This window comes from Adiantum capillus-veneris, chromosome 3 (assembly GCF_014529385.1).
Source record: "Adiantum capillus-veneris isolate H3 chromosome 3, ASM1452938v2, whole genome shotgun sequence".
NCBI classification, from domain to species: Eukaryota; Viridiplantae; Streptophyta; class Polypodiopsida; order Polypodiales; family Pteridaceae; genus Adiantum; species Adiantum capillus-veneris.
This window is the reverse complement of record NC_140933.1, coordinates 133,167,900-133,191,551: the sequence shown is the minus strand read 5'-3', so window position 1 is coordinate 133,191,551 and position 23,652 is coordinate 133,167,900. Positions and strand designations below refer to the sequence as shown.

Here is a 23,652-nt window from a genome sequence, read left to right as displayed (position 1 = left end):
TGGCTTGTACAGATTTGTGAATAAACACTTGGGTTGATTTTTTGTACCTCTGTGTGCACTTCATCTTTGAGCTTGCAATACCTGGCTCCAGTGAAGTCTGTGAACATCTGGGAGTTCTCTAAATCTGGCTTCACTCTGATGAGTAGGATCTTGGCTCCTGTGCTGCTTTTGTTGTTCATCAAGTATCTATGGCCTTTGAATCTGTATACAAAACTTTATACCATAAAGCTGTAAAATCTGCTATGTTTCACTTGTACCTGTGTTATCACTGCTACTGGCTTGCTCTGCTGTACTTGAACTCTCAGCTCGAGATGAGTCCATGTCAATTGGTTCTGTAAAAACTGTCTCCTAGCAAATTTTGGTATTGATTAGCAAAAAAATTTATGCTCGGGTTTGATAAGACTGCTTTTACCAAAGTACTTTTGGCAGTTGATTTCTCTTAGACTCACAAGAGTTGATTACTCTAGCTCGAAAGTGTCAGAATTGATTGCAGCCTTTGAAATAATGAAAATCTAGGCCTTGAATAACCTAACCTGCAGATTAGATTGTTTTTTGTTTTTTCCACTTGACTTGAATTCAGCTCTTGTCAAGCTCCCAATCCTTTGCCTGTAACCTGGTTCTTGAATCTGAGCTAAGTGAGTCAGCAATTGAGATTTCCAAATTCTATCGTTGTAAGGAGCTAAAGGACTAATCTGCAACTTGAAACTGAGTTAACAAGTACCAATTTGGATCCAATGGAATCGAAAATTGACCAGTGACCTTGTATTATGTTGTTCTAACACTATATAAGCTCGAAATTCAAAAATCTTGTTTCTGGGACTCAAAAGTAAATAATCCCGATTATTTACTTTTCTCAATTTCTATACTTTTTAAGCTTGTTTTACCAGCTAATTACCTTGTTGTGGTCTCTGGACAAGTTTGACTGAGTTTGATCAAGATTTGACCAAGTTATCCACTGTTTAGTGTCAATAGACTCTGATTCCAAGAATCTGGCTTAAGTTTCAATTTTGTGATCCAAATTTCTCCAAATTTGATTTGTGGAGTCTACTTGATGTGCTTGACCCTGTGGTATACTCAGTTGTGCCAAATTTCTCAATTCTGGAGCAAATGTAAATAATCGCGATTATTATTACAAGTTTTTCTTTTTTGAACTTTTTTTTCCCTCAAAAGTAAATAATCGCGATTATTTACTTTTAGTAATTTTTGGTCATCTGAGCATGTACACTTTTTTAACACATCAATATAAGCCTATGAGTCAAGTTTCACTGAATTTGAACAAGATTTACCAAATCACACTCAAGTTCTCGACATTCAGTACAGATTTCAGTTGTTATTAAGGTTTTGGTATGTTTTGTGATCCAAATTTTATGAGCCTTCACAGATGTTTACAATCATGCATAGAGTCTCTGGTATCAACCTTGATCAGTTTTGAACCAAAAGTAAATAATTGTGATTATTAACTTTTGACCTAAAATGAAAACTTATTTCAACTTTTTCAGAGAAGAGTCTTTTTATGATCTATTTTGAGCCTATGAATCAAGTTAAAACTTAATTTGAACAAGATTCATCCAGTCAGACTCAATTTCTCAACAATCTATACAGATTTCAATTTTTGTCAAGTTTTTGGTATGTTTTGTGATCCAATCTCTATGAGCCTTCACAAAAGATGTTTGTAATCATGCTTAGAATCTATGGTATCAACCTTGATCAGTTTTGAGCCAAAGAATAATCGCGATTATTAAATTTTGACCTAAAATGAACAATTTTTTCACCTTTTTTTCTAAACAGTCTTTTTATGATCTATTTTGAGCCTATGAATCAAGTTAAAACTTAATTTGAACAAGATTCATCAAGTCAAACTCAATTTCTCGACAATTAGTATAGATTTCAGTTTTTAGCTTGTTTTGTGATCCAAACTCTATCAACCTTCACAAAAGATGTTTGCAACCATGCATAGAGTCTCTGGTATCAACCTTGATCAGTTTTGAGCCAAAAGTTAATAATCACGATTATTAATTTTTGACCTAAAATGAACAATTTTTCAACTTTTTCATTAAACAGTCTTTTCATGATCTATCTTGAGCCTATGAATCAAGTTAAAACTTAATTTGGACAAGATTCATCAAGTGTATCAACTGTTTCGTGTCCGCAGACTCTGATTTCAAGAATCTGGTTTAAGTCTCACTTTTGTAATCCAAATTTTACCAAAATGGATTTGTGAGGTTTACTTGATGTGCTTGACCTTGTGGTATGTCCAAATATGCAAGATTATCAATTTTTGGAGCAGATGTAAATAATCGTGATTATTTATTTTTGCTAAATTTTTGTTAGTTTTTGTTTCAATCTTGACACAGATCTGTTAAGCACCTCAAGTTAAGATCTCTAGCCAAGTTTCATCAAGTTTGGCCAATTTTTTGTCAAATGGTCATCAGTTTTCTGTCCGCATACCTACTTTACAAAATTGGTCACAATTTTCAATTCAATGATCCAAATCTTACCAAATTTGGTTTGTGGGCTTATTACAACATGGTAAAACTAGTGATATGCTGACTTGGTCAAAAAAGTTGAAAACTGAAACAGATGTAAATAATCGCAATTATTTACAACTGATAAATTTTTTCATCTTTTTGATCAAGTGATCATGTACACAGGTTTATCACATCAATATAAGCCTATGAATCAAATTTCATCAAGTTTGAATAATTTTTTTTCCAATTTACACTAAAGACTCAGAAAGTCAGTACAAACTTTAGTTTTTACTCAGTTTGGTGATCTAAATCTTTTGTGCCTTTACAAAAGTTGTTTGTACACATGCAATGAGTCAATGGTATAAACCTTGGTCAAATATGAGCTAAAAGTTAACAATCGCAATTATTAACTTTAGGCTCAAAACTGATACTTTTTTGAATCTTTTCACTTGACAGTCTTTTCATGATCTATTTTAAGCTTATGAATCAAGTCAAAACTTAATTTGACCTAAAATGTCAAGAAAAAAATAATAATTTGAGTTTTGACCAACTCTTGAAAATTTTACCTCAAAGTGTCCTTGAGCTTACCCACTGGTTCATACAACTTTTAAGCTTACTCTCTAGTCGGATTGAGTAGTTTGAGTCTTTTTGTACTATTTCTAACCGTAAGCTTGAAATTCTGCAACTTCGAATAACAACTTACACTTGATTCTTTCAGAGAGAGCAATGTTTTGAAATCCACCTCGGATCCTGCTTACCCTACTCCTAGATTTTTATGCAAAGGGATTGTGGAAAGTGTCCACAAACACTAGTTTTCTTATTTTTTATGGTTTTCTGAGCATTGAGCTTAAGACTTGTATCGTACCAATCATTCTCAAAATCCTACTCTATCGATATTTACAATCCTACAATCCTAAAGGCACTCGGTAAGTACAACTTACCTCCAAGCTACCTCTACACAGCAAAAGACGACAATTTTAAGCTATGCGGTTTCTAAAAAGAAAGTTTTACTTTAGGTGAACCTATAGGAAATTAATGGACAACTACACAAGACAGTCGTGTTTTCTCTAGTTTAGGTCTATTCGTCTCGGACACGTCGTCAAATGTGAGACGCATACCTAACCTCACTATCCTATCTTATTGCAGTATTAGCGAGAACTACGATTAATTTGTCAAACCATGGGACGAAGCTGACTCGATTAATGCATAGAGGCTACAAAAGGTTGTCAATCTCTTGGAAAACAACTTACAATTCTCATCTAACTCAAGCTACACTCAAGTGACTGAAATCACCAAAGACAATCGCTCATCGACGGCAAGCAAATCACATCCGATACAGCATCAAATAACATCCAAACATAACGAAACTTTTTGGACAAGTTTACAAGACCTAAGAAACATGCTTATGGTATCAAACCGCACTTTAGATCAAGTTCAAAAATCGCGATTATTAACAGTAGTGGATTTTTGACCTAATCATTTTTGACCCAGAATGCATGTAGATGCATTCTGGGTCGAAAATGCATGTAGATGCATGTAGATGCTTAGCAATGATACCCCAATATCACGCATATGCTTAGTTTTTGATTTAAAAGTATAAATTCTTAGTTATGATGAAATTAGACCGCGGATCGACGACGTCGAAAGCTACAAAATACTGTGAATGGCTTACGTCAATGCGTAGAGCTCTTACATACGGTTGCAATGCAACAAACGCATTCGCAATGTGACACCGGAGAGGGAGTAGAAAGCGCGAGAAGAAAAGGAGTGAGCGTCGTTAACCCACGCTGTATATTTCTTATCCAAAAACTTAATCAAAACTTTACAAACTTGACTTTTATACCTTAGCCAAGGTATAAAATGTGTAATGTCCAACGCCCAAAACCTTTGAGACTCCACACTTATTGTATCTGCAACCCAGGTACACTAAGTGACCTATGCTTTACATTTTGGAACTCTTATTGAGCCCGTAACACATTAAATCATTATAATGGCTTGAAATAAATCGAGAATTTACAATACGTGATCATTTTGAGAAAACGTGTGATAAATGTGTAATTCCAATCTTTACTGCTTCTTCACTTTGATCTTTGTTGTGCATCCGTACATCTTGGTCTTTAGCAGCTTCTGTTAACTGACGTTGGCTCAGTTAACATCTTGCTTTTTGAGTTTTTTTTAAAAGACTGGTTACTTTGAAATTTTTTAGGATTCTAGTTACTTCTTGTATTGGTAATTTCTACTGCTTTATGAAATTTATAAATGATACATAATTATGCATGTCAATTGAAATTTCAACTCTGGCCTTTATTGATTACTAAGGCTTAATAGATTTACATATTATCTTGTTAGCACTAGTTAGATAAAGATGATGCGTGTGACACACGTGTTAAATCTTAGATTTCATTTCCTATCTAACAATTAAATATATATAATTTTCTTAAAAGAATGGGATAACTATTAACCTTAATACAACCTATTATAAAGATCTCACTTAGATAAGAAGAAGTGATGGCCTTCAAATTACAAGAAATTAAAAGAAACACGATTTACACTTGATCCGGAGGGACAATGGCCTTTTGATCTAAAAAATAGTGATAACTTTCATACCATTTGTTGTGAGAATGGATACTTGTTCATATTTCACAATACATGGATGGTAGATATAAGTTAAAAAGGTGTTAAGTAGGACATGGATAACACCTGATAGGATTTGTTGATACTTGTAAAATGTATTCAAGTATAACAAATGTGTTATCTTGTTTACACGGATCAAGCGAGGCCTCTATCTTTACTTAAAAATCTTTTTGGCTTAACTGATGTTTTTCACTGTCAAACCTAAGCTCTTTCAATTTATCTTGTTTATGTGGATGCAAGTGAGGACTGTTATCTTTACTTAAAATCTTTTTTCCTTAACTGTTGTCTGTCACTGTCAAACTTGGCCTCTTTCACTTTAGAATCAATTGTTCTTGACTATCTTACATACAAAACACTAGAAATGAATCAAAGGTTGAACTTTTGAACTTAAAGTTTTCAAAAGGAGAGGAATTTCACGCGTCACTCATTAGTTTACTTCAAAGAGAACTTTACAAAAAAATCAAATTTAAATACAAAATTGAAAGATAAAATTTATAATACAAAAGTAACATGTAAGATTTTATATAATGAATGCCTTTAGACAATGCAAAGTCAAAAGACTTAATCTGATACATAGAATAAATGTACAGTTTAAGTGCACATAACAAAAAAGATAATTTTAGCAAAGACCTTGTTATTTAATGAAAATTTATTTTTGAAAATATATTTAGCTTTATCTTTTCAAGAGGCCCTTTTCAAAACCAATATTGACATATTATAAAATTTTGTGCAAGTTTATATGTTTTTAAAACAGATTGAAAAAAAAAAAAAAAAAGCTTACCTATTCATGCGTTGACTTGGGATTGTCTCACTTTGAGAACATGTATGCAAATGAAGAGGTTGTTATCTACATTATTGACCATGAGAGAAAGAGAGACCATCACATTGCTTATGTGTATCACGTGTGTATGTGTGTGTGTATGAGAGAGAGAGAGAGAGAGAGAGAGAGTGTGTGTGTGTGTGTGTGTGTGTGTGTGTGTGTGTGTGAGAGAGAGAGAGAGAGAGAGAGAGAGAGAGAAAGAGAGAGTTGCATTGCATGTGTGTGTGCGTACGCGCATGTGTACATGTGTGTGTGAGAGATTTTACTCACGCTCAATAAGGACTTCATCTCACTAGGGACACCTTTGCCCTTCAAGTTTCAAGATATTATGATTTTTTTGACATTATTGTTTTTTTTTTAAAGATAACTAATATTTCTCATCCATAGAAAACGAACAAAATGATTTGAAATGGGTAAAATGCACAAAATAACTAAACCTCACAGTGGCACTCCGAATGGGGAGACATTGAACAATTGAAAGATCTTTTACCAGTTTTGGAATGTTTTCTTGTTTTTATTTTTAAGTTAAATTGTGGGCTATGCTTAAAAGTCTACAAAATGTCTGAATTCTAATAGGCAACTGTTCCTATAAAAAATCAAAGAGAGAGAGAGAGAGAGAGAGAGAGAGGGGGGGGAGGGGACACGGAGAGGACAAAATTTTAGTGTCCAACATGACGAAGAGAGGAGAGGAGAGAGAGAAAGAGAGAGCAAAATGTTTAAGGGTGTAGGAACAATCTAATGCGATATTAAAGTTCTACATGACAAATCTTCAACAATTGAATGGAGAGAAGGAGAAAAAACAAAGAGATCTAGAGAGAAGAAGAAAAGAGAATTTTTAATGCCATAAGAACAATCCCAAAAAATATATTCGACAACTTGGTTGAGAATAAAGTCATTCATGATTCATCTTCTGACTCTCTTTCTCTCTCTCTCTCTTTTAAGATTTGCACAAATCTTGATAAGAGGAGAATTTAAAACGTTGTAGAAACAATCCGATGAGATCTCCGAGGTCTATTCGATGGCCTCAAGTTCAAGATGTGTGTGTGTGTGGGTGTGTGTGTGTGTGTGTGTGTGTGTGAGAGAGAGAGAGAGAGAGAGAATCATAGCCATCTATACTTTCTTTAAAGAGATCGAGAAAAAAGAGATCGCTTGCAATCTCTTGGCATAATAGTGCACTAATATGTGACCTGGGTGTTACTGCGATCCAATAAACGTCTATTCTTATGGGACTATAGTCTCTTCCAAGTGGAGCACTATCAATACTTTCTTCCTACATGTATAGTCTTTTCCCATTTCTAAAAGTGATGCATATCACCTCCTTTTGATAGATTGTGCTCTCTCTCTCTCTCTCTCTCTCTCTCTCTCTCTCTCTCTCTCTCACACACACACACACACACACACACACACAAAGTGTACAACTCTACGAATAGATATTTAAGAGCAATTACGGTTATGATGTCAACATACTCTCTCTCTATATGTGTGTGTGTGTGTGCACACACACATGCTTGCATCAAAGATTTGTCACACAGATATTGAGGCTTGAAGAGACAGCTGATCCAAGTCAACAGGTGGACAAAGCAAGTGATCTTTTTATCAGTTTTTTTAAAGAAAAGCATAAATAGCTATCTCTCTCTCTCTCTCTCTCTCTCTCTCTCTCTCTCTCTCTCTCTCATGTTAAACTTGAGAACATCAAATAGATCTTTGAGATTTCATTGGATCGTTTTCTACAATGTTTTGAATTCTCCTTTGAATTTAAGAGCATAGAATAGATCTTTGAAATTTCATCGATCTAGAAGAGAGAGACAAAGAGAGAGAGATAAATTACTTTACTTTCACCCAAGTTATCAAATATATCTTTTGGGATTGTTTCTATGGCCTTAAAAATTATCTTCTTCTTCTTCTTCTTCTCCGCTCTCTCTCTCTCTCCCTCCATAGGTATTCAATTGTTGAAATTGTCGTGTAGAGTTTTAATCTCTCTCTAGATTGTTTCAACACCCTTAAAACATTTTGCTCTCTTTTTCCCTCTTCCCCCTTCTCCTTACCGCGTCATTCGTTGGGTGGTAAAATTTATCCCCCCCCCCCCCCCCCCCCCCCCCTCTCTCTCTCTCTCTCTCTCTCTCTCTCTCTTTGATTTTTGATATACAACTTTGCTTGTCATAATTCAAAAAAATTATAGATTTTTAAGTCAGGCCCATAGTTTACATTTAAAAATAAAAAATACAAAAGGCTCATCAAAGGTGCAAGCTCTCTCCATTTACGATGCCAATATTAGGGTTGATTTTTCTCGTGCATTTTATCCAATTTTTCAAAGTTTTTTTTTCGTACTCCTACGAGTGAAAAATCGAAGCTACTTTGTTAAAAAAAAACTTTAATGCTAAAAAAATCGTAATATTTTAAAAATTTTGAAAGACAAGGGTGTCAAATGAAATGTAGTCTCTATGAGCTCTCTCTCTCTCTCTCTCTCTCTCTCTCTCTCTCTCACACACACACACACACACACACACACACACACACACACATAAAAGAGCAAACACATAGACAATGTGATGGTTTATATCGTGGTTATTAACCAATGTGATTGTCAATATCGTGAATAACGACCTCTTTATTTGCATACATATCCTCAAAGCGAGACAATTCCAAGTCAATGCATGGACATGCAAAATTTTTCACTTTTTAAAAATCTTTTCAAAGACATACAAACTTGCACAATTTTTCAAAAAATATTAATAACAATTTAAAAAAAAACCTTTGAAAAGATAAAACCAAATATATCTTCGAAATTAAATTTATCATGAAATAACAAAAACTCCACTAAGATTATCTTTTTTTTTAACGTGTATTTAAATCGATATATTTATTCTATGTAGGTAGAGTGTCTCTCGACTTTACATCATCAAAAGACTTTTCATTTTAGATTAAATATTTTGTATGCTTTTTTTCAAATGAACCAATGAGTGGCACATGGAGTCCCTTTTCTTCCTTGACTATTTTAAGCTCCATTCTATATCTATACTAATAGATAATGGGGGAGGGGATTCCGGCTCCCCTCCCCCCCCCCTTACACGTGTCGAAAGTAGCATGATCCGGCAGTGTGCCCTGGCACACGGACACTGCACGAAGCAAGAACAATGTGCCCTACGTGAGTCAGAGAGAGAGAGAGAGAGAGAGAGAGAGAGAGAGAGAGAGAGAGAGAGATTGTGCTCCGTCCGACACAAACACACACACACACACACACACACACACAGAGAGCGCGAGTCTTGCATGAGTCAGAGAGAGAGAGAGAGCACGAGTGGCGCTACATATTGCCCCCGACGCGACCCACACGCATAGAGAGAGCCTCTGACTGACGACGCAACGTGGATAACCCACTGCCCCCCTAATTTGTGGAAATTCCCAAAATACCCCTCAAATTTCATTGCTTTAAATTTCATTTCCCTTCAAATTTTCCAAAGTTTCCAAAATCTCCATGGTTGTGAGATTAAGCTAAAATTTTGAGTTCGTTATGTAGGCTTTGGAGATGAATTACATGCTAATCACTTAAAAGCGGATCTCGACTGTCAAAAGCGGATCTCGACTCAAAAGGGTTTTTACACTATTTTTCTCTATTTGGGGGCAGACTATCTCCTTTTCCTCGGGCTCCCCTTGCCCTCAACCGGCATTTTTGAAATTGAAAACGACACGATGTTAAGTTGAAACACATTTTTCACGAACACTGGGCCTGCGTGATACACACACACACACACACACACACACACACACACAGAGAGAGTCTCGGAGAGAGAGAGGACCGGCACGATATTAAGCTGAGAATGAATATTTTACAAAATTAAGTTTGTTTTTTGGGTTTTTACACTATTTTTCTCTATTTGGGGACAGAATATCTCCTTTTTCCCTTGCCCTCAACCGGCATGTTTGAAATTGAAAACGGCACGATATTTTTCACGGACATTGGGCCTGCGTGATACACACACACAGAGAGGACCGATATTTTTGGAGTTGAAAACGGCACGACATTAAGCTGAGAAGAAAATTTTAGAAAATTAAGTTTATTTTTTGGTTTTTACACTGTTTTTCTCTATTTGGGGGCAGAATATCTATCTCCTTTTCCCCTTGCCCTCAATCGGCATTTTTGAAATTGAAAACGACACGATATTAAGTTGAAACACATTTTTCACGAACACTGGGCCTGCGTGATACAGAGAGAGAGAGAGAGAGAGAGGACCGGCACGATATTAAGCTGAGAAGGAAATTTTAGAAAATTAAGTTGTTTTTTGGGTTTTCACTATTTTTCTCTATTTGGGGACAGAATATCTCCTTTTCCCCTTGCCCTCAACCGGCATTTTTGAAATTGAAAACGGCACGATATTTTTCACGAGCATTGGGCCTGCGTGATACAGAGAGAGATGTATATCTCTACGTCCTTTCTCATTAACTTGGACCTTGGCTCCGTCACATTTATGCCGAAACCATAAAACACACGCGCGCGCGCGAGGTCGTGAGTAGCAGGCAGCGAATAGACACACACACACACACAAAGAGCTTTACACGTGCGTCCAAGGCCTCCTTTGATAATTTGGCTGCGCTGGTTTCCTCGGCGGCTCTGTCCGGGGTGGTCTGTGAAACGCTGGCAGCACAAGTGTCGTCCGCCCTCTAGAGACTCCAGAGAGAGAGAGAGAGAGAGAGATGAATGAAATGGTATATTAACGTCTTCATTCACGAGAGAGAGAGAGAGACGTATATCTCTACGTCCTTTCTCATTAACTTGGACCTTGGCTCCGTCACATTTATGACGAAACCATAAAACACACACGCACGCGCGAGGTCGTGAGTAGCAGGCGGCGAATAGACACACACACACACACACACACACACACACAGAGCTTTACACGTGCGTCCAGGGCCTGCTTTGATAATTTGGCTACGCTGGTTTCCTCGACGGCTCAGTCCGGGGTGGTCTGTGCAACGCTGGCATCACAGGTGTCGTCCGCCCGAGAGAGAGAGAGAGAGAGAGAGAGAGAGAGAGAGAGAGAGAGAGAGATGAATGAAATGGTATATTAACGTCTTCATTCACGAGAGAGAGAGAGAGAGAGAGAGAGAGAGGAGGGGGGAGAGAGAAAGAGATCTAGAGAGAGAGAGAGAGAGAGAGAGGAAGAGGAAGAGGGAGAGCGAGACAGAGAGCTTTAGAGAGAGAGAGAGAGAGGAGGGGGAGCGAGAAAGAGAGAGAGAGAGAGAGGGAGGGAGGGAGAGAGCGAGACAGAGAGCTTTAGAGAGCGAGAGAGAGTCTCGGGGAGAGAGAGAGAGAGAGAGAGAGAGAGAGAGAGAGAGAAGACCGGCACGATATTAAGCTGAGAAAGAAATTTTAGAAAATTAAGTTTGTTTTTTGGGTTTTTACACTATTTTTCTCTATTGGGGGCAGAATATCTCCTTTTCCCCTTGCCCTCAACCGGCATTTTTGAAATTGACAACGACACGATATTTTTCACGAACACTGGGCCTGCGTGATACAGAGAGAGAGAGAGAGAGAGAGAGTCTCAGAGAGAGACGTATATCTCTACGTCCTTTCTCATTAACTTGGACCTTGGCTCCGTCACATTTATGCCAAAACCATAAAACACACACGCGCACGCGAGGTCGTGAGTAGCAGGCGACGAATAGACACACACACACACACACACACACAGAGCTTTACACGTGCGTCCAGGGTCTACTTTGATAATTTGGCTACGCTGGTTTCCTCGGTGGCTCAATCCGGGGTGGTCTGTGCAACGCTGGCAGCACAGGTGTCGTCCGCCCTCTCGAGACTCCAGAGAGAGAGAGAGAGAGAGAGAGAGAGAGAGAGAGAGAGAGAGAGAGATGAATGAAATGGTATATTAACGTCTTCATTCACGAGAGAGAAAGAGAGAGAGAGTTTTATTATCGTCCTCGGAGGTCAAATATGACCTATGGGATCAAATGAACATGTCACGTGGTGTGAGTGGAGGTCATAAGCGACTCTCGATGCTCAAAAATGGTTGAAATGAGTGTCGCAATAGAGAGTCCACATCGTGGTTGGGAGAGGAAGGTATGTAGGGAGAGCTCATGGCTGAATATACGGGGAAAAGAGGATCTAATGTGGTCAAAAGCTGAGCACTCAAGTAGTGTATGGTACTCACTCTCTCGCACTTAATGAGGGCATAAGGTGCAAAGTCGATGACACTCCTCGCAAGTGCCCCAACGCCCTGTCTCGCAACGTAGAGAGAGGAGGGGGGAGAGAGAAAGAGATCTAGAGAGAGAGGGAGAGAGAGAGAAAGAGGGAGAGTTTTAGAGAGAGAGAGAGGAGGGGGAGCGAGAAAGAGAGCTAGAGAGAGAGAGAGAGAGAGAGAGAGAGAGGAAGAGGGAGAGCGAGACAGAGAGCTTTAGAGAGAGAGAGAGAGAGAGAGAGAAGACTCGGTAGAGGCGGTCTGCTGTTGATCGCGAAGAGAGAGAGAGAGAGTAGAGGCGGCCGGCTGTTGATAGCTGAGCTTCCAGGCAGTGCTCTCTGAGCGAGGACACACAGAGAGAGAGAGAGAGAGAGAGAGAGAGAGAGAGAGAGAGAGAGAGAGAGAGAGAGAGAGAGAGAGAGGCAGCAGACTCAGAGGCATGCTCAGTGTAGCCAGCACTTGCGCTCGAAAAGAGAGAGACGTATCTCTCTACGTCCTTTCTCATTAACTTGGACCTTGCCTCCGTCACATTTATTCCAAAATCATTAAAAAAAAACACACACACAGAGGGCACACACACACGAGGTCGTGAGTAGTAGGCGGCAAATAGAGAGAGAGAGAGAGAGAGAGAGAGAGAGAAAGAGAGATAGATAGATAGTTCTATTATCGTCCTGGGAGGTCAAATATGACCTATGGGACCAAATGAACATGTCACGTGGTGTGAGTGGAGTTCATAAGTGACTCTCGATGCTCAAAAATGGCTGAAATGAGCGTCACAATAGAGAGTCCACATCGTGGTTGGGAGAGGAAGGTATGTAGGGAGAGCTCATGGCTGAATATATGGGGAAAAGAGGACCTAATGTGGTCAAAAGCTGAGTACTCAAGTAGTGTGTGGTACTCACTCTCTCGCACTTGACGAGGGCATAAGGTGCAAAGTCGATGACACTCCTCGCCAGTGCCCCAACGTCCTGTCTCGCAGCGTAGAGAATGGGAGCTAAGACGAATGGAGGCAATGGTACGGATCGCACTCAACGGGATGGGCTCAAGGATGTAGGAATGGGTTCGGTTACCTCGTTCCGAGAAGAAGAGAGATTTGTAGTTTGGGGCAACGTGTGTGGTATAATGGCTGAAGCGAGAACCTCCGGATTTCTCCCAAGCCATGATACATTGGCGTTGTAAGAAGGCCTCATTAACTTGGGAGTCGATCGACGCATCCTTGACCAAGTGACATGCATCCCATCTTCCAAACCATTTCTTGATATCAAGCATCCACCCCGAACTTAGTATTTTGCTCTTGCATGTCTTTTGAACCTTTTGACTTGCTTCATATGCGATTCTAGGAAGTCGATGCAAAGGGCTACGTTGTGTCTTACGCATGTACTCCACAACCCTTTCCATGCCCAAGACCTCAATGGGAAGCGATCCGGACTCAAGAAGTAAGAGCATGTAGGGTGTTTGTGTCTTGACTTGGAGAAAGTTGGTGAGAAAACGCTTTTGAACATTCTCAAACTCTTTCCAAGTAGACTTCCCGATGCTTCCACCCCACACCTCCACTCCATAAAGAAGCACCGTTGTCACCAATGTGTCAAAGAGGTACTTTTTGAGAGCCCAACACTTGATATCTCCTGCATTGCACATGTTCTCAAATGCATAATAAGCCCTCTTTCCGGCTTCCAAGCGACGCATTGCACAATCCTTCCATTTATGATTGGATGGAACCTCAAGGCCAAGGTACTTGAAGTGATCTACCACTTCAAGTTTCTCATTGTTATATACAATGCATGGATTTTCGTCATTGAGGGTCTTTACAAGCATAACCTTGGTTTTGGATCCATTCACGATCAGCCCGCTATGTAGGCAAAAGCGTTCCAAGACACTCATAAGCTTTTGTGCATCTTCTAAGGTATGTGCCAAGAGCACTACATCATCGGCATAAAGCAAAAGCATGATCACCGCATTTCCAATCTTAACCTCTTCTATGCCTTCTTGCTGCATAAAATCAAGAACCATGTATTCCAATTCATCAATGAGTAGCCCAAAGAGGGTTGGGGAAAGTGGGCATCCTTGTTTGACACCAATAGTGCTTGCAAAAAATTCTGAAATTCCATCTCCCATACGTAATCGACATATCACTTTTTGGTAGATGCGAAAGACTGCATGCATAAATTCTCTCGGCACTTGAAGGCTTTGCATACGTCTCCAAAGATTTCCTCGCGGTACCATGTCAAAAGCTTTCTTGAAATCCACAAAGCAACAATACAACTTTTTTCCTTTCAATCGAGACGCTTCCATAAGAACTCGAAGAGTGACAAGGTGATCAATAGTGCTATGATGCTTTCGAAAACCTGCTTGGCCAAGCGCACGTTTGCATTCTTTTCAGCCCATTCACTTATCTTCATCTCCATGATACATCCAAATAACTTTGCCATCAAAGAACCAACCATTATAGTGCGATAGTTGTTCACATTGTTTACATCTCCTCCTTTGTGCAAAGGTTTGATCCAATTTGCACTCCAATCATGAGGCATGCCATACTGAAGTGCAAGGTTAAACATATCGCATATCCAATATCGTGTTTTCTTGCTTGTCCATTTAATCATTTCAGCCTTGACACCTTGAAGGTCACCTGCCTTGCGAGTAGCAAGTTTCTCAAGCGCGCGGCATACATCTTCAATGGTAAAGAAGGGAGACATAAATGGAAGGGAGCTACAACCCTCCATCTTATCAACATTGGGTTGCTCATAGAGGTTCTTACAATGCATATACATATCCTCAAGAGTCAAGTCACCAAAGCTCTCAACGCGCTTGCCTTTTAGATTTTGCCAAAACTTGCCACATGCATGTGCTTTCTCTTGTGCTAAAAGAAGTTGTTTTTCGACTTCCCACCTTCTCCTCTTCTTTTGAACAAGTGCTTTGTATGTGTGTGAACATTCCAAGTAAACTTCCTTGTCTTTGATTGCATCCAATCTTAGCAAGTGTTTTCGGGCTTGACTACATTCCATGTCAAACCATTTCTTCTTGGTGCTACCCTTTTTAAACCTTTTGCAAGACATGTGTTTCACCGAAAAGCATTCCTTCGCACAAGAGAAAATTACTTCTTTGAAAACTTTCCACTTGCATTCTAATGTTGGGCTCCCTTGATGCTCTATCATGCTTAACATTTGGTCCACCATATCAGCATATATAAGTGCTCGTTTGAAGTCTAGACGTAGGTACAAATGATTCACATCATGATTGGAGGCTACATGCTCGGGCCGTTTACCACACTTGAGGTCAATACATAACATCCTATGATCCGATTCCGGATTCCATTCACCAAGTGTAAAGCTTTGTATGCATTCTAGAGTGGCTTCTGAGAACAACATATAGTCAATCACGCTAGCACCATTGTGCTTTCTACATGTAAAAGCATTGGTGCCTTGCCATAGAGATACACCATTTGCAATGAGCATTCCGGTACTATTGCACATATGTAGAAGTGACTTTCCATAGTGATCCACTTCTTTTGCATCATTAGAACTTCGATTATACATGTATGAGTCATCCACTCTTCTTGATACATGCGGCATGTCGACTTGTTGTGTGTCGTGTTGTAACATATTTGTGTGAGCATTCATGTCTCCAAAAACAATGACTTCACCTTGATCCTTGTAATGAGCAATGTCTTCCTCTAGTTCAACAAAGGGTTGATCTCTATCCATATTCAAGCGAGCATAAAAGTTGGAGTCATAGTGAGGAATGTAGCAATCGGCCACAAACATGACTTGACCATTTGGTGGGCTGATTTTCAGCCATAAGTAGCGTTTATACTTATCTTCTTTGACAATGGAAACATCTTTCAAACCCTTTTTGGTCATACATGCTACGTCTCCTTGGCCTCTTCGTTGCTTTGCATTTTTGGCCCACATCAAAGAATGTACATCGTATTTGTCAAATCCAAGAATTCGTTGCGCATCATGCTCCCATGTTTCGACAAGAAGTATCACATCGGAGTCATTGGTAAGCTCATCAATGCCAATTCCCGCATTCCATGGATACCCGTTACAATTCCAAAAGCTTATTCGCAAGCGTGAGTTGGTCTCATAGATCATGTGTCCTTATTTGTTGGGTGGACTTGCATCCTCCTCAAGTGACTTTTCTTCTTGAGATGATACCTTAACCTTCTTGCTTCTTTCCTCGTATGCTTTGCGACGTACATTTTGTTGCATAAGAGTGCGATCCTCATATACATTACAACCCGTTCCTTTGAGGGAGATCCAACCATTGTCAAGGATGATCTTTCTCTTTACCTCATCAGCCATGGTACATACAATAGGTCTTTCTCCCGAGCGAGGGACTCCTTGTTTTCCAACTCGATGTGCACCATAAGCCATGATTCCTGACATGCCAAAGTGTGTAGCAAAAAACTCTTCAATAGCAACCGCAAGAGATTGGGGTGTTTCCATGCTTTCCTCCTTGATTCCACGAATGACGATGTTCTTTGAGCGTTTTTGTCGTTCTTGCAATTCTTGAGTGTCCACATTCTCTACATTCTTTGCTTGGACAACGGCTTGCGTGATAAGAGATGTAGAAACCACATTATCCTTACATATATCAGCCCATGATTTGGATGCATTTCTCATCTCACATACATCATGTCGTATTGTATCTATCAATTCCTCTTTTAATACATGATCACTCTCAACTTTGCTCAAGCGCTCTTTCACTACATTCATGTCCACAAGAGAGCGTTTACATTCTTGAACTTCATTCTCAAGATGCATCAAGCGTGTTGTTTGCATTTCAAGAACCTTCTTGAGGTGCTCATTCTCCACAACGAGAACTCTTAAAGTACCATTCTCCATTGCAAGTGCACGCAACTCTTCACCTTGCTTGTTGACGGTTTCTTGTAACGAAATCAAGTAAGCCATGATCATTGCTTCTGTTGTTGTAGATGATGTGGTTGGATTAGCATCCAAATTCCTTGGAGATTTTGTATCATTCTCCATGGCGAGTGTGGCTTTTCCACCCTTGCGAGTTTTGTCTAACATTGCCTTCAAGTCGGCAACAAAAACGCAAAGTTTTGACAGTTTTTTCAGTTCTGAGATGCTGTTACAGCAAAGCCTTTCATTACACAGAAAAATTCTGTCTTTACATCAATGCGTAGAGAGAGAGAGAGAGAGAGAGAGAGAGGGGGATTGGGGAGATAAGAAAGAAACAAGAAAAGAGAGTAATTTTTTTGATCTTCTTTTGTGAAATTTGTCAGTGAAGAGCTTGAGGATAAGAGGAGCCATGCCGCCGTCGAAGGCTCGGTCCGGGGTGGTCCGTGCAACGCTGGCAGCACAGGTGTCGTTCACCCTCTAGAGACTAGAGAGAGAGAGAGAGAGAGAGATCTAGAGAGAGAGAGAGAGCGAGACAGAGAGCTTTAGAGAGAGAGAGAGAGAGAGAGAGAGAGGAAGAGGGAGAGCGAGACATAGAGCTTTAGAGATAGAGAGAGAGAGAGAGAGAGAAGACTCAATAGAGGCGGCCAGCTATTGATCGCGAAGAGAGAGAGAGAGAGAGGACTCAGTAGAGGCGGCCGACTGTTGATAGCTGAGCTTCGGGGCAGTGCTCTGTGAAATTTGTCAAGAGTGAAGAGCTTGAGGGTAAGAGGGGCCATGCCACCGCCGAAGGCGGCGCCATTTTACTAGTAGATTTTTAAAAAGGTCGCTAATCTTTTTCACCAGTAGGAAACAAGACAAATGCCTTGCAATGGGTAACATGTCTGAAAAAAACCATGACAAAAACTAACCATAACATTGACATCCAAAATGGAAAGAGAAGCTACGGAATTGAAAGACCTTTTATAAGTTTTTGGGATATTTTGTCTTTCTAATTTTAAGAGTTAAATTATATACCACATTCTAAAATCTATAAATTCTATGAATTTTGATAAAAAATGAGAGAGAGAGAGAGAGAGAGAGAGAGAGAGGATAAATTTTTAAAGCCCAATGGACAAGAGCTGCACAAAACATAGATGGAGATGCAAGCAAACCAGGCGATATAGATAGAGATGCAAGCGTATCTAGAAAACGACATAGATGGAAGGATCAATCACATCCTCGATAGCTCTCCTGGTACATTGGAAAGTATGAGCACTAATCTTTTCACAACTTCACTTTACAATGAATATTTTTATTATTATAGAGTATTAATTTAGGCCTTAAGTCTTCAAAAAACTTGCTCACTAACTAAGTTTGTACTTTTGAACTTGGTGGCACTTTTGCCAACCTTAGGTAACCAAGGAAAAATACATTCTTCCCAATAAGTTAGGAGGCAATGATGTGCACTACTACTATGCCGGGTGCACAAGAAAGACACAAGAATAGAAGCAAGTGAGAGAGTGAAGGAGAGACATTAAATCCAATTTTGCTCACGTTGTTGAAACCATTTGTGTTCAAACAAAGTTTTACAATTACATTAATTTCTCTTAACTTTCATCTCTTCACACCATGCTAACTTATTTGATATGTATAATCAAGCATGGTAGCACTGTTAGACCAAGATAGATCAAAAGGAGGACTCCTTTCCCCCTCCCGCTCCCGCTCCCCCTCCCCCTCCCCCTCCCCATAGAAGTGGAGCACTTCTACGTTTGTTGAGCAAGGGCTAGCATGTCAGGAAAAGTAATGTCTATGAGAAGCTCCTAAGCTTGGTATCAAAGAATGTGAGGCATTTTACATATATTCATGTTGTTAGAATTTGTGAAGAGTTTGTATCATGCATAGCTTGTAGAAATGCAATAAACTATACATGTAGAAAGAGAGCATTGGTAGTGTTCCACTTGGAAAAGAAGATATCCCTATGAGAATAGAGACGATATTTCTTTCACCAAAGCAATGCATGGGTCACTCCCCCCCCCCCCGCCTCCCCCTCCCCCTCTTTTTTCCACACGGTCATTCCTTAAGCATGCCAAAAAGGAACCTAACATTATGTCCTTTGCCCTTTGGGTGGGCCACATTTAAAACTCTTTAAGCAATGTATCATACAACCCACATCCCACACTAACTTAGTATTTCACAATAAATACTCCCACTCAAAGTTTTTGTGTAAATGTTTGTAAATGCTTACAAGTCTTTTAAAAAAGAGAGAGCCAAGCAGCTAATAATCTTTTTTGTATCGCTTGGTTATTGAAGTTTTGATTGCATTTATACAAGCAGCTAATAATCTTTTTTGTATCGCTTGGTTATTGAAGTTTTGATTGCATTTATACAAGGCTTGGAAAGATTGAGCGACATCAAGAGAGGCTGCTTTTCCTTCTTTTGGAATAGTTCTTTTTTTTTTTGGATGGGGAGGGGGAAATGAGAGTTCTCTGCGCGCACGCACACACACACCATGGTTTCTCTCTATCTCTAATGTTTTTTTGTTCCGACACACCAAAGGGCCTACAGGGGGAGGTGCTTATCCCTTCCAAATATTAGCCATGTTACACGATCGGACAAGGGTCACATACCATCAAGCAAGCGCCACGCGTAGGCATCACCATGGCCATATAATTGATGCACCACGTGCTAGGAACGACGAAGAGAACTCGTAGCAACCAACTACAAACCTCTTCCTCGGGACCCGAGGAGGAGGATGCACTCGAGTGTCCCAAGGGCAAGAGTCCTGGCAACGTGAACACCAGGTGAGTACAAGGTGTCACTCTAAAGTATGACCCAACGGGGGTTATGAACCTACAATCCGTTTGGGGACCTCTATCTCAAATGTTGATAGGACTAATGTTCCCAAAAAAACGTATTAACACGTACGTAATAGGTTTTGGTTTATACTTGTGAAATACAAGTTTGCAATTTGGCAGAACTACAAACCTTTCCAGATTAGGTTATGCATATAATTTTTCCAAAATACCAGCAAAGTCTTGGAAAAATATTATAAATTTTCAATAGATCCTCGGGACATTTGATATGACCAATTATAGAGGGTACTAACACATTGGGACCGACCACAAGTTTGTCAATACACGACTATTATAACCGTAGTAGGTGAAGATGGCCGAGAGTTATACACTGCTTGATATTCTACTACAGTGGACCCACAAGATTTTTGCACCATTTTTAGGTGAGTGCTTGTGTCATGGGCCTCACAAGAAGTTTTTGGTAAATTGTCACAATAATTCCCACATTGTGACTTTACTTGAATATCATGAGCTTATGTGAGGGAGGCACCACATGTACGATTGGGGGCAGGGGACCGATTGGGGGCTGGTAGTCTGCTGCCCCCAATCGTACCTAGATAGGTATGTGGTGCCTCTCGAGCACAAACTCATGATGTTATGCATTGCATGAAAGACACTGAAAAAGACTCCGATTTCCTACATGAAAAATAAATTTTCTAAATCTTCTTGTGCCTTAGAAGGGTGGTTTATTGCTCGTTCAAAATGTCAACGTTAATACGCACTTCCTAAAAATATAACCATTCTAAATTAATTTAATAAAATGAACTTATATTAAACCAAATTTACGAAATGGACCCATATGAGGCTCTTAAATGAAAAAAAAAATCCTTTCACAAACTAGAACTAAAAATAAAAAATAAAAAAATCCATTGAGTCAATACTTCACATAAAATGTATGCTTGACTCCTCCTTGGCTCATGCTCAAGCTCATATGCATTCCCATGACTCTCTCTCTCTCTCTCTCTCTCTCTCTCTCTCTCTCTCTCTCTCCCCTCGACGGACCCTTGATCCTTAACTGATATGTATCGCACAGTCTTCACTCGACGAAGCACTTGTAATGTTTTGTTCTCGGTCTCATAGGTCATATCCGCCCCGCCCCGCCCCGCCCTCCCTCCCTCCCTCCCTCCCTTCTCTCTCTCTCTCTCTCACACGAAGCACTTGTAATGTTTTGTTGTCGGTCTCATAGGTCATATCTGACCTCCCCCCGCCCCGACCTCCCTGCCTCCCTTCTCTCTCTCTCTCTCTCTCTCTCTCTCTCACACACACACACACACACACACACACACACTTAACCAGAAATGAACAGTGAAAAGGCAGGCTCAAAATTCAGCTTTTCTTTAAAATGAATCGATCAAATAAATTAACTATGACAGGATGTCAAATAAAATATGCTGTACGACATTTAGGAAATGGGTAAGCAAGAAATAGGAGCTTCCCATGAATGAATGTGTGACCATTTTGCAATGGCGCCTAGGTAGATAATCCACTGGCTATAAGCACTAATTTACAGAACAGCATGCTCGCGTCCACGTGTCGCAAGCGAAGGTTTGGTTTGAGATGTGGATCTAAATCCTATTAAGATGTGGGTCTACATCTAATTGAGCCAAAAACTAGCAAAATTTAGGGTTTAGGGGTCACTAAATGTTTGATTTCAGCTCACTTCTTCACTCAGCTATGGGGATCCTTCTATTGGCACTATGCTCTACACAGATTTCACTAACAATTGACAGAGAGTTTGTATTACGCGACGCTCCTCGGCCTTCGCTCGAGACAGCTCTCCCTACCTCCCTAGAATGAGTTGGGGTCTGAAACTGAGGATGGTGACAGGGAAGGGGAGGAGGTGATGTCAGGAAGCCACTGCAGCACGTCGTCAAGAGACGGCATTACGTGGTTACGAAAACATCGGTCCAGCTCGCAAGGAAAAGAGACCAATGCACAATTGGTTGAAAAGCCTGAGTCTAGATGTTGATAGCTCAGAGAGGAGGCTGTCTTTGACATACAAGGTGCTTGTCTACTGTTCTGCAACTTTTCCCTTTGCTCACATTTGTCCGAAGGACTCCAGCCGATGTCATCAGGGAAGGGGGGATCCTTGAAAACCAAGGTGTGCGGAGCAGGAGACAGCGGCGTGCTGCTCCGCGGAATGGGCGGAGGCCGTGCACTTGCTGCAGCCAGCGAAGCTATTTGCTGTATCTCCTTAGGAGAGGAAGGGGCAGGTGAGGGAAGGGAAGGCAGAGAATTGGGGAAATTGAAAGAAGGTGCTTGCGGCCCCCGCAAGCACAGCATAGCGGCATCGTATGCGAGAGCTGCCATCTCCGGCGTTTCATAAGAGCCAAGCCAGATGCGGGAGCGCTTGTTGGGCTCTCGGATTTCGGCAACCCATTTGCCCCAGCTACGCTGCCGGATGCCTTTGAACTTCCTACTTGCAGAATGGAGGCCTAATTTGGAGTCAGTTTTGCAAGCAGCATGGCCATTGCTATGGCTCTGAGCTCTGTGATCTATCCAAGGGTGAGGGAAGGGATGGGGGAGGAGCTCTGCGAAGGCAAGGGGGACGGCGGGGTCGGAGGTTTTTCTCCGGTCGATGTGCATGTTGCGGGAATGGGGAAGGAAGGCTACCATGGGAGCTGAGGGGAAGGGGATTGAGGAGGAGAAGCTGAGTTTTGGTGCTAACAATTTATATGAACAAATTTAATGAAGGGAACAGAGAGAGGGGGAGAGAGTGTGTTTACCCGTGGGTTTAAGGTTATCTGCAAATCTGTGATGGCATATAAATCCTGTGAGATGAGCTCCTGCTGTCTGTCTCTCGACTCTGCACTGTTTTGCACAGCTAGAGCCAGATATGAAGCTCTCGTTGCGCAGCCACAACCTGACACGCGTCCTACGTGACCCAACCACAGGAATCCACGTGCCCTTCATAAGCCTTCGCCGTGGTCTAATCAAAAGTGCACAGCACTCGAGATATTTTGTTGAGTCAGCGTTCAAAGATGGCATAGTTAAAAGAAGCTTTCCAAGTTCTCAAGTATTGATCTCTAGGTATTCCCGTAGAAGCTATCCCCAAGCAAAGGTTAACTGTGCCTTTTCATGAGGTCCCCGGTTCAGAGAATCTTTTGGCCCATGCACACTTGTTATAGTGTTGAGGCTTGTTGTGGGATAAATAACACCACGTGCCAACTCGAGGCGGAATGCTAAGCCTCAACACGTGCGGCGTACACCCACACGAATGGGGGTAATCGTAATAGAGTGAGGGTTTGACTATTGCTTTGACTACTCTTAAACCTTCACAGAAGAAAGGATGGGACGTAAGAGAAGGGATATAAAGGAGGGACGGGGGGAGGGGGACTTCATTACGATTACCCCCTCCTATGTGGGAGTCCCCCCAAGTCACCTCCAAAGGCAAAGCACCCCACATGTGCATTTTTTACACTGCAGTGGGAACATAGATACACCAAGCAATGAGCCAAATTTCCTTTTATATGTACAAGTTTACTAATGGACCATCCGTCGGCCTTGATATTTGCACCGTCACATTGCAACATTAATGTCCCCTTGAAGCGGCCATACATGTGCGCAATCAAGACTAGTGTGTGATACTCTATCTAGTATAGAGTGCCATTTGAAGCCTAAATAAATGTGCTAACATGCCCCACATACACGTATATATACTTACATACATACATACACATGTATTTATGTAAGCATGTGAAGGCGACGCATCAACAACCTATGTATGTATTGTGGAGAGCTTGGACACATTGCTCAATGTCGTCCAAAGAAGAGAAGGATGAAAGGTCATGGTGCAATAGTCTCAACATTTTCGAGAAACATGGACATCCAACCCCTGTAGTGACCAGGCGG

The 23,652-nt window shown here is 40.6% G+C and overlaps 2 protein-coding genes across 4 annotated transcripts; both read right to left on the bottom strand.

Annotated features, from left to right (window-relative positions):
- Positions 1-14,372: 14,372 nt before the first annotated feature.
- On the bottom strand, positions 14,373-22,815 carry LOC147461745 (uncharacterized). Of its 3 annotated transcripts, none has more exons than XM_086509204.1 (2): positions 22,527-22,796; positions 14,373-17,850 (listed from the first exon to the last, which is right to left on the bottom strand). In XM_086509204.1, the coding sequence occupies exon 2, from the start codon at positions 16,196-16,198 to the stop codon at positions 14,381-14,383; it is 1,818 nt and encodes a 605-aa protein (XP_086365330.1). In that variant the 5' UTR covers positions 16,199-17,850; positions 22,527-22,796; the 3' UTR covers positions 14,373-14,380. The 3 variants fall into 3 exon arrangements, 2 of the variants coding, with proteins under 2 accessions (XP_086365330.1, XP_086365331.1); XM_086509205.1 differs by having other exon boundaries at positions 16,198-17,850; positions 22,527-22,790; XR_015187632.1 differs by lacking the exon at positions 14,373-17,850 and adding an exon at positions 19,737-20,436 and having other exon boundaries at positions 22,527-22,815.
- LOC147461746 (uncharacterized) lies at positions 21,117-22,529 on the bottom strand. The gene has a single exon (XM_086509206.1). The coding sequence runs from the start codon at positions 22,414-22,416 to the stop codon at positions 21,589-21,591; it is 828 nt and encodes a 275-aa protein (XP_086365332.1). The 5' UTR covers positions 22,417-22,529; the 3' UTR covers positions 21,117-21,588.
- Positions 22,816-23,652: the final 837 nt, after the last annotated feature.